The sequence below is a fragment of the Aspergillus mulundensis genome (genome assembly GCF_003369625.1).
Source record: "Aspergillus mulundensis strain DSM 5745 chromosome Unknown scaffold_6, whole genome shotgun sequence".
Classification (NCBI taxonomy): Eukaryota; Fungi; Ascomycota; class Eurotiomycetes; order Eurotiales; family Aspergillaceae; genus Aspergillus; species Aspergillus mulundensis.
In genome coordinates, this window is record NW_020797894.1 from 1,475,816 (window position 1) to 1,489,440 (window position 13,625).

The 13,625-nt window shown below is 57.8% G+C and overlaps 6 protein-coding genes across 6 annotated transcripts; 1 reads left to right on the forward strand and 5 right to left on the reverse strand.

Moving 5' to 3' along the window:
- Positions 1 to 67: 67 nt before the first annotated feature.
- On the reverse strand, positions 68 to 1,602 carry DSM5745_06668 (FAD-binding oxidoreductase; the record flags this gene model as incomplete). Its single annotated transcript, XM_026748684.1, has 3 exons — positions 68 to 1,071; positions 1,121 to 1,334; positions 1,381 to 1,602. The coding sequence occupies 3 exons, from the start codon at positions 1,600 to 1,602 to the stop codon at positions 68 to 70; spliced, it is 1,440 nt and encodes a 479-aa protein (XP_026602988.1).
- An 866-nt stretch (positions 1,603 to 2,468) lies between these two features.
- Positions 2,469 to 4,546, reverse strand: DSM5745_06669 (fungal specific transcription factor domain-containing protein; the record flags this gene model as incomplete). Its single annotated transcript, XM_026748685.1, has 4 exons — positions 2,469 to 3,184; positions 3,234 to 3,502; positions 3,604 to 4,392; positions 4,437 to 4,546. The coding sequence occupies 4 exons, from the start codon at positions 4,544 to 4,546 to the stop codon at positions 2,469 to 2,471; spliced, it is 1,884 nt and encodes a 627-aa protein (XP_026602989.1).
- A 525-nt stretch (positions 4,547 to 5,071) lies between these two features.
- Positions 5,072 to 7,271, reverse strand: DSM5745_06670 (Asperfuranone cluster transcription factor afoA; the record flags this gene model as incomplete). Its single annotated transcript, XM_026748686.1, has 4 exons — positions 5,072 to 5,818; positions 5,871 to 6,429; positions 6,480 to 6,903; positions 7,073 to 7,271. 4 exons carry the CDS (start codon positions 7,269 to 7,271, stop codon positions 5,072 to 5,074), a joined length of 1,929 nt encoding a protein of 642 aa, XP_026602990.1.
- A 1,016-nt stretch (positions 7,272 to 8,287) lies between these two features.
- On the forward strand, positions 8,288 to 9,514 carry DSM5745_06671 (zinc-binding alcohol dehydrogenase family protein; the record flags this gene model as incomplete). The annotated part of the gene is made up of 1 exon (XM_026748687.1): positions 8,288 to 9,514. The coding sequence occupies one exon, from the start codon at positions 8,288 to 8,290 to the stop codon at positions 9,512 to 9,514; it is 1,227 nt and encodes a 408-aa protein (XP_026602991.1).
- A 632-nt stretch (positions 9,515 to 10,146) lies between these two features.
- Positions 10,147 to 12,152, reverse strand: DSM5745_06672 (MDR family MFS transporter; the record flags this gene model as incomplete). Its single annotated transcript, XM_026748688.1, has 6 exons — positions 10,147 to 10,587; positions 10,667 to 10,827; positions 10,889 to 11,392; positions 11,475 to 11,745; positions 11,797 to 11,875; positions 11,932 to 12,152. 6 exons carry the CDS (start codon positions 12,150 to 12,152, stop codon positions 10,147 to 10,149), a joined length of 1,677 nt encoding a protein of 558 aa, XP_026602992.1.
- Positions 12,153 to 12,542: 390 nt separating this feature from the next.
- Positions 12,543 to 13,463, reverse strand: DSM5745_06673 (putative esterase afoC; the record flags this gene model as incomplete). Its single annotated transcript, XM_026748689.1, has 1 exon — positions 12,543 to 13,463. The coding sequence occupies one exon, from the start codon at positions 13,461 to 13,463 to the stop codon at positions 12,543 to 12,545; it is 921 nt and encodes a 306-aa protein (XP_026602993.1).
- Between the last annotated feature and the right edge of the window lie 162 nt (positions 13,464 to 13,625).

Here is a 13,625-nt window from a genome sequence, read left to right on the forward strand (position 1 = left end):
ATGTCCTGATCTCTCCCTTGTCAAATGTCCTCCCTCGCACCACGACCCTCTACCTAGACATGAAGTCCTAAAACCTTGGAATCGGCGTCCCCCTCCCAAACACCCCCTTGGGATCCCACCTCCTCTTCAGGAACGAAAGACGCGGCAGATTCTCCTCCCCCCACCACGCCTCAGCCCCCTCATCCCCAAACGCATAGTTGACATAGATATGCGGCTGGTCTTGCGGAAACCCACTGGTGGCATGCAACTTCTTCCTCAGCTTCACGAGCAGCTCGTTCGTGGGCTTCTCGAGCGCGGGGTCCGTGTAGATGTTCTCGTGCAGCCAGAACATCTTCGTGTCGCGCCACGGGTACACGGCCGTGTGGGCCGGCGTCTTGAGCGTGTTGTTGTTTGCGTACCGCTGGAAGAGCGTCTGGCCGATGTACCCCGGGTACTGGCGGTAGAAGGCCGTCATGTCGTCGAAGACTTCCTGCAGCGTGGCTGGGTCCGTGCGCCCGAGCCCGATTGTGCCGCCGGAAATGTACGCGCCTGTTTGGCAGGGGCCGTCGAGGCCGTCGTAGAGCTGGACTAGCGTGACGTTTGTGACGTTTGCGCTGATGGGGTTGAGTGCTAGTGCGGACTCGAAGTGGTCGACGAACGTGTCCCAGCCGGCGAAGTGCTTGATGTCGACGGTTAGGAGGGTCTCGTTGGTGGTGCGGTTGTAGGAGACGGATAGCTGCACGCCTAGTTCTGGCGGGAGGACGTCGTCGAGGATGGCGAGGTACTCGAAGACGCCGAGGGAGGCGGTGGAGTTGTAGACGAAGGAGCCGATGACGGCGTTGCCGTTGTTGGGCTGCGGGGACATGGTGAAGGTTGCGGCGGTGATGATGCCGAAGTTTGCGCCGGCGCCGCGGATCGCCCAGAGGAGGTCGGCGTTGTGGGTTGTGTTGGCGGTTACGAGGGCGCCGGTTGCTGTGACCAGGCGGACGGAGGTGAGGGCGTCGACGCCCAGGCCGAAGAGGCCTGTTTCGTACCCGATGCCGCCGCCGATGGTTGCGCCGATGACGCCCACGCAGGGCGAGTTGCCGCGGGCTGGGCTGCTGTCAGAAGTGTCCTTGATGATGTGGGTAGGAGAGCGTACGAATGGCCTTGCCGGCTTCATACAGCGGGATGGTGATATCGCCGAGCTTCGCGCCAGCACCGACAGTCACGGTGTTGGACTCGAGGTCAATGTCCACGCTGTTGAAGTTCTCCAGGTTGATGTCGAGGCCGTTGACGGTTCCATAGATCAGACTCGTGCCATGGCCGCCGTTGGTCGCCATGAAGCTGACGTTGTTGGCGACGGCGATGCGGACCTACGTGGTTAGCACGACACCTCATCAAGCCATGAAATCGACGTACAATCTCCTGCAGGTCCTTCTCGGTCGCAGGCTTGATCGCGCCCGTCCAGCTAGGGGGCCTCCACTCAGACCATCGCGGAGAGACAACGTCGTCAAAGTCCGTGTCGTTGAGCTCAGCGATTTCAGTCCCGGGAGACAAGTACGGGCCAAAGAGGGACTCGAGGCTCACGCTGGCCGCGCGGGCAGCAGCGGCCAATGCCAGCGTTTGATACAGGAACCGCATTATGATTGGGCCCAACTGGTCAGATAAAGACAGACGGGTTGAGTGGTGTTAGAAGGGAGCCAGGTAGGCGAATGAGCTTTAATAGGCGATAAGAGATTGCGCCTGCCTGCCTGGCTACATCATACTCCGGACGTATGTCAACATGGCGTGGTTGGGCAGGGGCCGCGTGCGAGGCTTAGGGCTGACTGCAGCGTAACTCAATCTATCGGAGTTGGAACTCCGGCACAGCCAACCAAGGTTGCAGTTCTGGACCGTGCATGCAAAGTCCGGTGCATCCATGCAGGAACCTGAGGATTGCAGAATGAGTCCGATTGGATGGCGGAGTTCGACTGCTGCAGGTGCAGTTCGTCAACAGCTCAGCTCCAGACCGGGCGTTGGTGAGGCTGACGACAACGGTTACTCCGCGTGGTTTGGAGTGGTAGGTCATATTACCCTCTCTCATGGAACCGTTGTATGGAGTATCCAGTTTCCTCTGTTTAGGAAAACTAAGCCTAATCTCCTGGGTGAGTGTGACTGTAGGGAAGCCACGAGATGATCGTGGGTTGGTACTCACACTGCCGCTGTCCAGTGCAGGTGCGTGTCTGCGCCGGTAGGGCCTTTCCAGCGAATGGGGTATAGGCTGACTTGTTGTTAAGCTGTCCATTGACTGATCAGCAGTGGCTCCTTCCAACCACGCAATTGAAGATGCAGTTTCAATGGAAAATCCGCGGGCCATATCCTCCAGCCCGCAGGAGATGAGACAGATGCTGAGACAGGCAAACCATGATCAATGAGTAAAGCTAGAACATTCCGATATCAAACGCTACCAAAAACGGCGGTGATGAGCATAAACAAGAACGAAACTCAAGAAGACATTCATTGCACGACTAGTAAAACGTCGGCGGCATCCCAAGCACATTCTCAAACCACCGATCATCACCCAGATCCATGCTCTGCATAAACACCATCTGGTCTAGGTCAGGCACGTAGTAACTATACGTCTGCGCCTGAGTCTGAATCTGAGCCTGCCCCTGACCAGCCGCATCCGACTCACTGCCGACAATCGTAGTTGGCGGTACAGACGCACTCTGACACGAGGTCTGCACATCGTCCATCTGTTGGCCCTGCCCCTCTAGATTCCACCTTGCCTCGCCCCAAACCCGGCTCCGACTAAGCAACTTCGACAGGAACAGCAGGAGGTGGTCGCCGCACCCCTGCAGCTCGGGCTCCTTGGTCGCTAGATCTAGGCGCTGGAGCATGCAGTCCATCGTTGAGATCAGGTGGACTGTATTCCGTACTGCCTGACAGTCCCAGTCGGGGTCTTTGAGCGTGGATAGATATTTCAAGAGTGTAATGGTCAGAATCATCTGCGACCAGAAGTGGAAAGGCTGTCCCGACAGCTTGGAGCACGGAATGCTGTAGAAACTGTCTAGCCAGGATTTGATATTCTCAACAGAGTGCCATAGGCATTCGAGGCGTTGGAAGGCGAGTGCATTTCCGCTAGGGCCGTTGCTGGATGCTGCGAGGGGCGAGTCTTTGCTTATGGTGAAGGCGAGCTGGTTGATATAGAGCTCAACATATTGGGCGTGGGTGCTTAGGATATCTGGTCACAGTCAGCCCAATGAGGTGGTTTCTATAGTCGTAAGGCTTACCGATCTGCTGCAGGTCCATCGGAAACGAGGCGCGCAGCTCTTGTAGCTCACGGCGTAGGGTCTTGAGGTACAGCAAGCCAGGTGCCGAGGTGCGCGTGTCATCCTGCTGGCGGGCGTCGTCGGCTCGCTGCTTCAGCAGCTGCAAACGGACTTGGCACACAAATAGCCTGTCTGCAGGGCATGCCTCGCTTATCGTAAGCAGCCGAAGCGCTTCTTCCATTTGAGGTGTCCATCGTAGGGCGTCTTGACGGCCGAGGTGTGAAGAGATACTGGCCTTGTTAGTAGCTTTTAGAACTAGCGAGTGAATGCGCACTTGGAGCTTAGAATAAAACACGCGAGTACAGCCCTCTGCCGCTCCAACAACCCATACGGCGTTTCATCGTGGGCTGGACTCTCGTCTGTCCGGCCTTGGGTGATAGTCATAATGAGCTGCACGTCTTTCGAAGACGGCTTGAACAGCCGTAGATCATACACCAGCGAGATGGCGAGCATCATCAGCCGCGAGACTAAATCGGCCCTGCCCAGGAAGGGATCCGTGCTCCACGCCAGATACGTAAGCGACGCAAGGAGCAGGTCAATATTCGACTCGACTTTCATAAACGCCGACGAGAACAGCTTCTGCTTCAACTCCTCCACCTGAGCCAGCCGCTCCTGCGTCGAGAACGTAGTAACCGTACAAATAGCCTGGTACAACAGCGGGCGATTCTGACGGAGATACCAGCTCGTCATATCGGGCGTGAGATCAATAAACGGGAAAGACGGCAGCATCTTCGACCTAAAGAAGTCCAGCCTCTCATCCTGGTTCGGCGATGATGCAGGCGTCGATAGGAAAATCGGGTTCTGCGGGTTCGAGTTCGGCGATACAGCAGACACCGACTCCGGCGCGAATGCTGGTCCCTCGCCGAACCCCAGTGTCGTGCTGGGGGGCGTCACCAGAGCAGCATTGCCACTCTGGTAAGCATTTACGGATGGAACGAACTCTCCATTCAGATTCACGCCCGTTCCATTCGACCCGATGAAGGACTGCATGGCGGACAGCAAGCTCTCCATCTTGTCTTCCAGGCGGGCAATGCGCCTGTCAGAGACATTGGAGTTCTGCGCGACATTGCGCCGTCGGATAGACTCTGACGGCTCGCAACGCTTCTTGAGGCGGAGGCATCTGTTTGCGTTAGTGATTATCTTGCGCTGGCAGAGGCATCGTACCTTTCGCAGCTGTCGCCGCTGGGAGTGCGCACGCAGCGACACTTTGCCTTGTAGCACTGGGTACAGGCCTGACCGTAGGAGCTTGATTGATGGGAAGGTGTTCTATCCATGTTGCTATCGGCTGGTGGTGATCCTATTCCTGTCTACCGCAATCTGATATTGAGGGCAGTCAGGTGGCCACGTGACTATCTTATGATTGACGATGAGCCGATCAAGGATGAACTGACAGAAGTGGAGATGGAATTCGATGCCGATGGCAGCTCGTGCAGACGGAGAGTTGGAGAGGAGAGTTGCAGAGGGAGAGGGAGAGAGCAGGGATCCCAGCTGAGCGGACACAACCCCGGAGATTACTTAAGGCCGGCCTCTGACGGAATTAGGGCCGAGCCCCGATCTCCGACGGAATTCAACCCGAAGTCCGGTCTTCACCCAGTCCCTACCTAAGGGAGGTAAGGCCTTTCGTCCTTCAGCCCCGACGGGATCCTTCAGCCCTCGATCCTTCAGCCCTCGATCCTTCAGCCCTCGATCCTTCTACGTGTGGCGGATCATACGGTCCCGTCAACGCTCCCGTCAACGCTCCCGAGGTCGGATCTAGCCGTGGAGACAAAGTGGTCTAAGATAGCATTCGGCTAATATGTCTATTGGAGAAACCATGTATCCTGTCTATTGCCTTCGCCCGGCGTCTGCAACCCCTGCAAGTAGTCCCTAGCCAGGCTGTGCGTATCCTGCAACTCCCCCAGTACGCGCAGCACGTGCTGCACTGCCTCGCCGGCAGACCCCGAGCCATGAATCGAAAGAAACGTAGCCGCGCATGCCAGGGCATCCGGTAAAAAAGGGTGCGCCTTGAACGGACTCAGCGCCGGCACGGCCTTTGCCAGCCGGACAATTTCCCCCGCGGCATGCGCGGCGCGTTGTTGGTATGCGACAGCTGAGACTGAGACCGGTGTCCCAGGGCCTAGGAGCTGCTGGTCGACTGAGGAAGTCCGCCACGAGACTTGCTGCATTGTGTTGCTGATATGGACGGTCGCGCGGTAACCCAGCATGTGCGTAAACAGGAGCATCGGATCACTGTCCACGGTCGGTGAAGGCATCTGCGATAACGTCTGCACCCGTCGGTCAACGGCATTGGAAAGCCAGTTCTGGCGGATGCAGAAGTCGCGTTTTGTAGGTCCGGACTCAAAATCAGAGGCATTGGTGTTGTTCGGGTTTGCGTAGAAGCGGCGGTGGGTCATGCACCGGCCGTGGAGAGTCGCCATAATAATACATTCGGAGAAGGGGGAGAGGGTGTTCTGGCCAGTCTGGGCCATCGCTTCGGGGAGAAAGGGAGTGCGGATGGGGAGGTTGTTTTGATAGTTGTGTTCGGGGCATGGGAGACGAGTCGAGATCTGAAGTCATTAGAATGGATATCAACAAGGCAAGACTGGGTAGGAGACATACCATTTCTTCTTGTAAAGTCAAAGGCCATTCATTCTGCAAGCAAAGAAGGCGATCAAAGCAAAACGCAAGCCAAAACGTCCGTCGCCCTTCTTCGGCATCGACAAAGCTCTCGGAAGATTCCACACCAGACGACAGCGATAGTGACAAAGAAGGCGACGGAGAAACCGGGGAGAGCTGCAGATCAGCACTGGCGTCGAGCTCGGACAATCGTGCCATCTGCACAAGACGGAAGGCCCGACCGGCCGTAAGCATGGCCTGATGGACCCCCATTCGGAGTAATTCGTAGTGGCTCAGCAGCAGCCAGGCCTGGATGTGCTCGAGGGGGATCTTATCTCGAGGGGTAGCCGGCGTCTGGCTGTGTGTTTCTAGCAAGACTCTGGTCTCCGAGTAGAGCTGCTCGCCGAGCTGGTAATGAGAAGACATGGCTGCTGCGAGAGTCCGCATCGCAGACTGCAGGCAGACCTGCGCGGGGGTACTGGTTTGTGCGACGAGAGTAAAGTATCGTCGACGGTGGATGATGGGACAGAAGGCGTGGACGCGGTCAAAGTAGAGTTGGTCCCTGACGCTGTTAGTGATAGGGAACCCTTGGGTGATGGGGAAGCTGCATACAGTTCCGCCCGGATGAGATCGGTCATCTTCACTCTCGAAGAACTCGAGTCGGCTGTGGTAGGAGGGGGAGGGCTTTCATTGAGAATATCCAGGCTCAGCGGGTCGGTCAACGCAGTGGTCGTGGAGACAGCCGTTAGGTCTGGTGGGATCAAGCTGGTGCTGATTTCCTGCCACTGGCAGTCCAACCAAGTGGCGTCCGGCCATGACAGACCAGCAGGAGCGTCATTTGAGGTTGTGGTGGTTGCCGGCATAAGAGCCGTGGTAGTAGCCATTGCGCCATCCTGATTCAACGCCGCAACCTGCACATCAAAGTCGTCCAGCATCGTCTGGATATCCGTCGGCGGCTCATCCGACTCGACGGTCATGGCTATGGGATGGTCTGGCCGTTGCCTCAGATACCGATCCAGCTGCCACCGAAGCGTTGCTAGACATCAGGCATCCAGGTTAGTCTGGATCGACCATGTGCAGAAACAAGGAAGCAGCATGAACTCCGGCAGACCCTGCAGATCGGAATACAATGCAGGGCCGTGCAGATGCTGTGTAATCTACGGTTCGATTGGAAATGCAACTGCAGGAGAAGAGGCACCACCTACCCAGCTGCGACTGCATCGAGTTGATCTGCCCCTTGACCGGGCCCCTCTGCTGTCTCTTGTCGACGAAGACGCATTGCAACTCGTTCTCCGTGCAGAATCCGCATTTCGGACGGACGCGGTCACAGCGGGCCTTGCGACGGCGACACTCCTCGCATGCGAAGCCCGGTTGTTGTCGTCCGCGACGGGTGGTGCACGCCATGGCTTGATTTATAGGTTTGTGATGTTGAATGACAAGGTGGTCTATGCTGACAGTCAAGATAACGGCGAGGCAGGTATTCTTATCTCTTATGGCTGGCTGAAGGCGAAGGATTTATTCTCGTAATATACCCTGAGGAGGGTAATCAGTGGCTTCAGCAGCCAGTCTCGAAGAGCCAGGCTCGTGTTCGGCGCCAGGCCCTCGTCAAGAGAGGAGCACTAGCATGAGCCTCCAGGATCCGTCTTACCTGCAGAGCGTTGGGGGCGAGACTCGCATGAGCTTGATTAGGCGTACGAGATGCTGCATTCGGCAGGCTGCAGCGCATAGCAGCTGATGCTATCATTAGCAATGGCCACTTGCTGTGCAGAAGCGAACGTTCGTCCGTGTAATCCCCTGTCTCCGACCCTTTGATTATTTCTCCGAGCCTTGTCCAGATCAGTGGAGTAGATAAGATCCATCTGCAGAGTACAAAGCCCCAGACCCATCGGATCAAGCATGGCCGAGACAACCAAGCCGTTGCTCAAGAGATACACTCGCCGACTCTGGTTAGCGTTTACAGGCCACGCCCACAGCCTAGTCTCGCCTCGACAGGGGTACTGGCGCCGCATCCAGTGAGAACGCGCTCCGAGGCAGGCGTGGAGGACCCCCGATCCTGCAGAGAGGGTAATCTGCACGCGGCGGCGGGAGCAGCGTTCGATTGGCGGAGGCTGTCGAGATAAGTCTGAAGGATCGAGCTGAGGTACTCCAAACAATAAAACAATCACAATCACACTGGAGGTAGGTAAGCCTCAGTCGGACTTCGGGCTGAAATCCTGTCCTAAGACTCCGAGTCCGTAGCCCTACCTGGCCGTTACCAGCGTCCCTAGAGGGTTTACTCCGGACAGTGCCTCGACTCTGGACTCTGCCGTTAGCACGCTCTTTAATACCCGCTGCAGCGCTCTTCTGCTTACTTCCTGGAGCTGCGTCTGAGTCCAGTCAAGTGAACCACATCTCACCCAACGCTCAATCCAGCCATCACAATGGCAACGCAAGCACCCCCAATCGCAGAAACAGAAACCAACGGCCACGCCACCAACGGCAACGGCGCATCCAAACCCCAAAACCGCGCCGCCTGGATCCCCGCCAAAAAAGCCATCCCGTTCAAAGTCTCGTCCGCCCCCTACACCCCCCCAGGCCCGGGCCAAGTCGTGGTCAAGAACACCGCAGTCGCAATCAACCCCTTCGACTGGGTCCTGCAGTTCATCGGCCCCGCATTGGCCGGGTACCTCAAGTACCCCTTCATCCTGGGCACCGACGTCGCCGGCGAAGTGGTCGAGGTCGGAGCAGACGTGACGCGGTTCGCCGTGGGCGACCGCGTCTGCGGGAGCTCGACGGCCATCGCGAAGGAAGTCAACGATCCGGCCGAGGGCGGGTTCCAGCTGTACACGGTGATGCGGGTGCACATGGTGACGCCGATCCCGGCGGGCGTGAGCGACGAGCAGGCGTGCGTGCTGGGGCTGGGGCTGGGGACTGCAGCGTTCGGGCTCTTCCACAAGGAGTATCTGGCGCTTGACATGCCGAGAGTTTCAGAGAAGGGGGCTGGACCCGAGATTCCGCTCGGCAAATCCGGCAAGCCGCGCGTCGTGATCATCACCGGCGGCGCAAGCAGCGTCGGCAGCAACGCCGTCCAGCTCGCCGCCGCAGCAGGCTACGAGGTCCTGTCCACCTCGTCGCCCAAGAACTTCGACTACGTCAAGAGCCTCGGCGCAAGCGGGGTCTTCGACTACAGGAGCAAATCGCTCTCTCGGGATCTTCTGGCTGCCGTGAAGGGCAAGGAGCTTGTCGGCGCGTATACGATTGGCGCGGGGGCCGTGGAGGCATGCACGCTCGTCCTGAAGAAACACGACCCGGCTCTAACGCGCAGATTCATCGCCGTCGCGGGCCAGCATATCCCGTCTGAGAAGCTGACTACCTTCGTTGGCAAGGGGACGTTCTTCATTGGGATGATTGGGGGGATGGTGAAGTCGAGTATTCGGCAGCGCCGGACGGGCGTCACGGCCAAGTTCATTCTCGTTGATGGGCTTGTTGATCCGGATAGTGTGGTTAGCCATATCTACATGGACTTTTTGCCGGAGGCGCTGGCGAGAGGGCAGTTTGTGCCCGCGCCGCCGCCGCTTGTTGTGGGCAAGGGGCTGGAGAAGATTCAGGAGGCGTTGGATGTTCAGCGGAAGGGGGTTTCGGGGAAGAAGCTTGTTGTTACGTTGTAGTTTGTTGTTTTTGTTTTGGGGAGGTGAGGGGGTTGATGTGATGTTGATGTTGATGTTAGTTTGCTGTATACCCAAGATAGCCCTAGGTGCCCTAATATCACTCGCGCAATGGATTTGTTCAAACGTATTGTCAAGACTGATCATATTCTTCTAGACTTATTCCCTAAACCCGGATTCCTTTAGCCTTGCGGCTCTTTCTATGATGCCTCTTAAGCTCAATTGATTGATATAGAACGAACAGGAGGAAACCGAAACTACTCTGGACGATGCCAATATATTTATTTTTCTTGGAGGCTGTCAACGAACTAAGTGAGTTCCAGTCCTGCCTCCATTCAACCTGCTTGGAGTAAAGTGACGATACAGGCTTGTGTTCCTGCTCTACGTAGTTGTATGGATGTATGTCCGCTAGCTTGTGAGCCACGAGTTATTGGGAGTCGAATTGATTACCATATTATAAAGCTATAGCCAACACAGCGCCATCAAACAATTTTCTCTCCAAACAAACCAAGCACATAAAAACATGGAGAGGAATGCACGAAGAGACTTGTCAAACCGAAATGAAGCGTATCGAACCGGAGCCAGCTCGAGAATTCTAGATCCCACCTGCCGACAACCGCCTGCATACAGGTGCCCTAACCAAACGCAACCGGCACCGTTTCCTTCTCCCTCTTCCCCCCCTCCCCATCGCCCTCACTAGTAAGCGCCTGCAACTCCTTCGTCTGCCTTATATCCTTCCACCCCAGCCCCGGACTAAACACAATCACACACACACTCACCGCGATCCCCAGGTACATGACATTATCAATCGCCTCCGCATACGCCTCCAGCACAGCGACGAGTTCCCTCCCCGCGACAAGCTCGCGGATACTGCGCACGCCAGCGGCGACAATCGCGTCGGCAGACACACCGATCTGGCCCGCGCGTTTCGCCAGCTCGTCGCGGAGCACATTCGAGAAGATGGCGTTTGCGGCGATCAGCGAGATCGCGGCGCCGATGTTCTGCCAGAAGATGATGATCGCCATGGCCTGCGGGATTTGCGGCGCGGGCACGAGGTTTTGGATTGCGATGTAGGGCTGCCCGTGCACTTGTTAGCTTCCCGGGCAATGGGGAAGGGAGGGAGATGAGATGAGATGAGATGGGAGGAGGGCGTACCGCAGCCGTCGTGCACCCGCTCGCAACGCCGTACAGGACCTGGTATCCGACCCATTTCGCGACGGAGGTGCTCGTGCTCAGCGTCGAGAGGAGCCCGTAGCCCACGGCCGAGATTGCGCCGCCGGCGAGCAGGAAGGGGAGGTAGTAGCCCAGCATGGAGACTATGACGCTGATTAGCCAGCATATCAACTACCAAAGAAAGAAAGAAAAGGAGAAGCATACTCAACGCCCCCGAAACAACGGTAAAAAGCACCAGTCCCAGCGTAATCGGCAACATATGCACGCCACTCATCAGCGGCGAGTCATCGCGAATGGCCTGGAAATAGATGGCGATGTAAAAGTCCGCGACGAGCACACTGGACAGGGAAAAGAACATCGTCATCGCCGCCGACCAGACGACTTTATGCTTCAGCAGCGCGAAGGGGACCATCGCCTCGTCGCCGCGCCACCACTGGTACACGATGAACACGGCGAATGTGGCGGCGCCGCCGATCAGCAGGCCGATCACGACCGAGCTATCCCACGGGTGCTGGTTTCCTCCGAATTGCAGGCCTAGCAGGAACATTACCACGGCGGGGCACACGAGCATGAAGCCGGGGAGATCGAGGGAGTGGATTGCGGACCCGAGGATTTGCAGCGGAGGCGACTTGGGCTTGGGCTCGGGGATTGTGCTGAAGAGGAGGAAGCCGCCGACGATGGCGCCGAGGGGGAGGTTGATGTAGAAGCCTGACAGCTCAGTCAATCCCACACAGTCCATAAATATATACCGCTGGAGTCTTTAGGGAAGGGGCCCCGGAGAGGGACGTACACCAGCGCCACGAAACATCCGTCGTGAACGCGCCTCCGATGATCGGGCCCGTCGCGAGACCCAGCTGGCCCATGCCCATATTCAGGCCCATGAAGAGCGCCTGTTTCTGGGTCGGCAGGACAGCGGAGATGGTTGTGACGGCGCCATTCGACATCCCCGCCGAGCCTACGCCCGCGATGACGCGGCCGACGATGAACATGGGGGAGTTGTGAGCCGCGGCGCAGAGGACGGAGCCGACTTCGAAGATGACGAAGAAGACGAGGAATGTCCACTGCCTGCGTTAGGATCTAGCCAGAGTAGTAGTGAAGATGCCCCAGGATACCTTGATGGAGAACTGGCTGTAGATTTTGCCGGTCAGGGGCTGGAACGCCGCGCTGCCGAGCTGGTAGGCGCCTCCGTACCTGCGGTTAATGGCATCAGTAGGCGTCAATATAGGTAATAACTTGAAGGGACATACCAGCCAACATCGACCAGCGAGTCGAACTGCGAGGTGATGGCGGGCGTGGCGGTGGATAGGACGGCAAGGTCCAGGAAGAAGAGGAAGTAGGCCAGGGTCACCGAGGTCAGGATCATCGTGACCCTCCATCCGGACGGATACTGGATCTTGGTCTCAGTCTCTGCGTCGTCGCTGGAGGCATCGTGCTTCTGCACTGAGTCCATGTGGTCTGGTGCAGCCATTGCGGTCAGACTACCCAGGTAACAAGTGCGGCTGAGGTAGTATCGATGCAAGCTTGCTGACTAGCGGATAGAATAAAATATATAGCAGATAGCTCTTTGCTTAGACATTTTAAGAAAACCTTCTAACTCCTCCTGTGAAACCCTACCCTACCTCCCCTACCCCCATCTCCGACCGGACTCCGAAATCCGACGGAGTCCCCCTCCGACCGCCGACTTAGGGCTGAGCTGGCCGGCGAGTCCCCCGAACTCCGCCCCTGAAGAAAGCGATCCTGATCCTGAGCTCTGCATGCCTCTGCAGCTCTGCAGCTCTGCAGCTCTCGGGCTGCATGGCGCCATCTGCACCCGAATCCTGCTCCTTCGCAACACCCGGCTTCGCTTCGCTCCTCTTCTTCACCTCAAGCTTTCGTATTTCCGAGCCATCGCCAAGTCCCGCAGCGCCGCTACAACCGCCCCAACGTCTTTGGTGGTGATGGGCATGCGGTGCGCCCCGTCCCACTCCACGACCCGTACGCTCGAGTCCGCACAGCACCGCACTAGGTCGCGGTGCATGGGGAGGCCTGGGTCGCGGAGGCCGTGGATGTGGATGGTGGGGATACGAAGGAGATTATCGCTATCCACTTCGTTTTCGTCGTCGTCTTCAGCCGCAGAGTCGGGGTCGGATCCGGACTCGGACTCGGACGCAGACGCAGACGCAGACGCGTATGCGGATGCGGGTGCGGAACTCGATGCAGAGGTTGTGCCAGAGTCAAAGCCCAGGTCTAATAGCGGTCCGCGCCCAGCGAACAGGATGGCGAAGCGGTAGTTCGTGCTCGCGGCCTCTGCACCTGCACCTCGCTTGCGACTCCAACCACCCAGTGCCCTTTGCTGCTGCTGCCTATACAACAAACTCGCCGCAACCCTCGCGCCCTGGCTAAACCCCAGCAGCCCAACCCACTCCCCCCTCGCCCCAGCCTTCTCATCCCTCTCCATCGCAGCCGCAACACACCCATCAATAGCCCGCGCATCAACCTGAACCTCAACCCCCGCCGCAGCCCAAGAAGCCAGACTCACGCCCGTCGGCACAGGAACCCAGCTTCTGAAGGGCCCCCACTCGCCATAGACGGATGTGACGTCTGGGCCGGGCGAAGAGAGGAACGGCGCGTCGGCGAAGACGAGTCGGTATGATGGGCCCAGGAGTCGTCGCAGGCCGCGGCACTGCGCTGAGAAGATGCGGGCGTTGGTGCCGCCGCCGTGCAGGCAGAGGATGCGTGGGAGGTGGAGATCTGCGTCGGCCTCGCTGGGTGGGGGGAGGTCGAGGTCTAGCGCCGGCATTATTGTTATTGATTCGATCGGAGAATTTAATATCGTAGATTGACGATGCGTGTCAGATTGATGGTTCTCGCTGGTGTGATTGGGTGGTCCCGGACCGTAAGGAAGGTTGGGATTTAGCCGAAGGGCGTGGCGTTTGGAGGTGGATGGAGTGGTGGTAGGTAG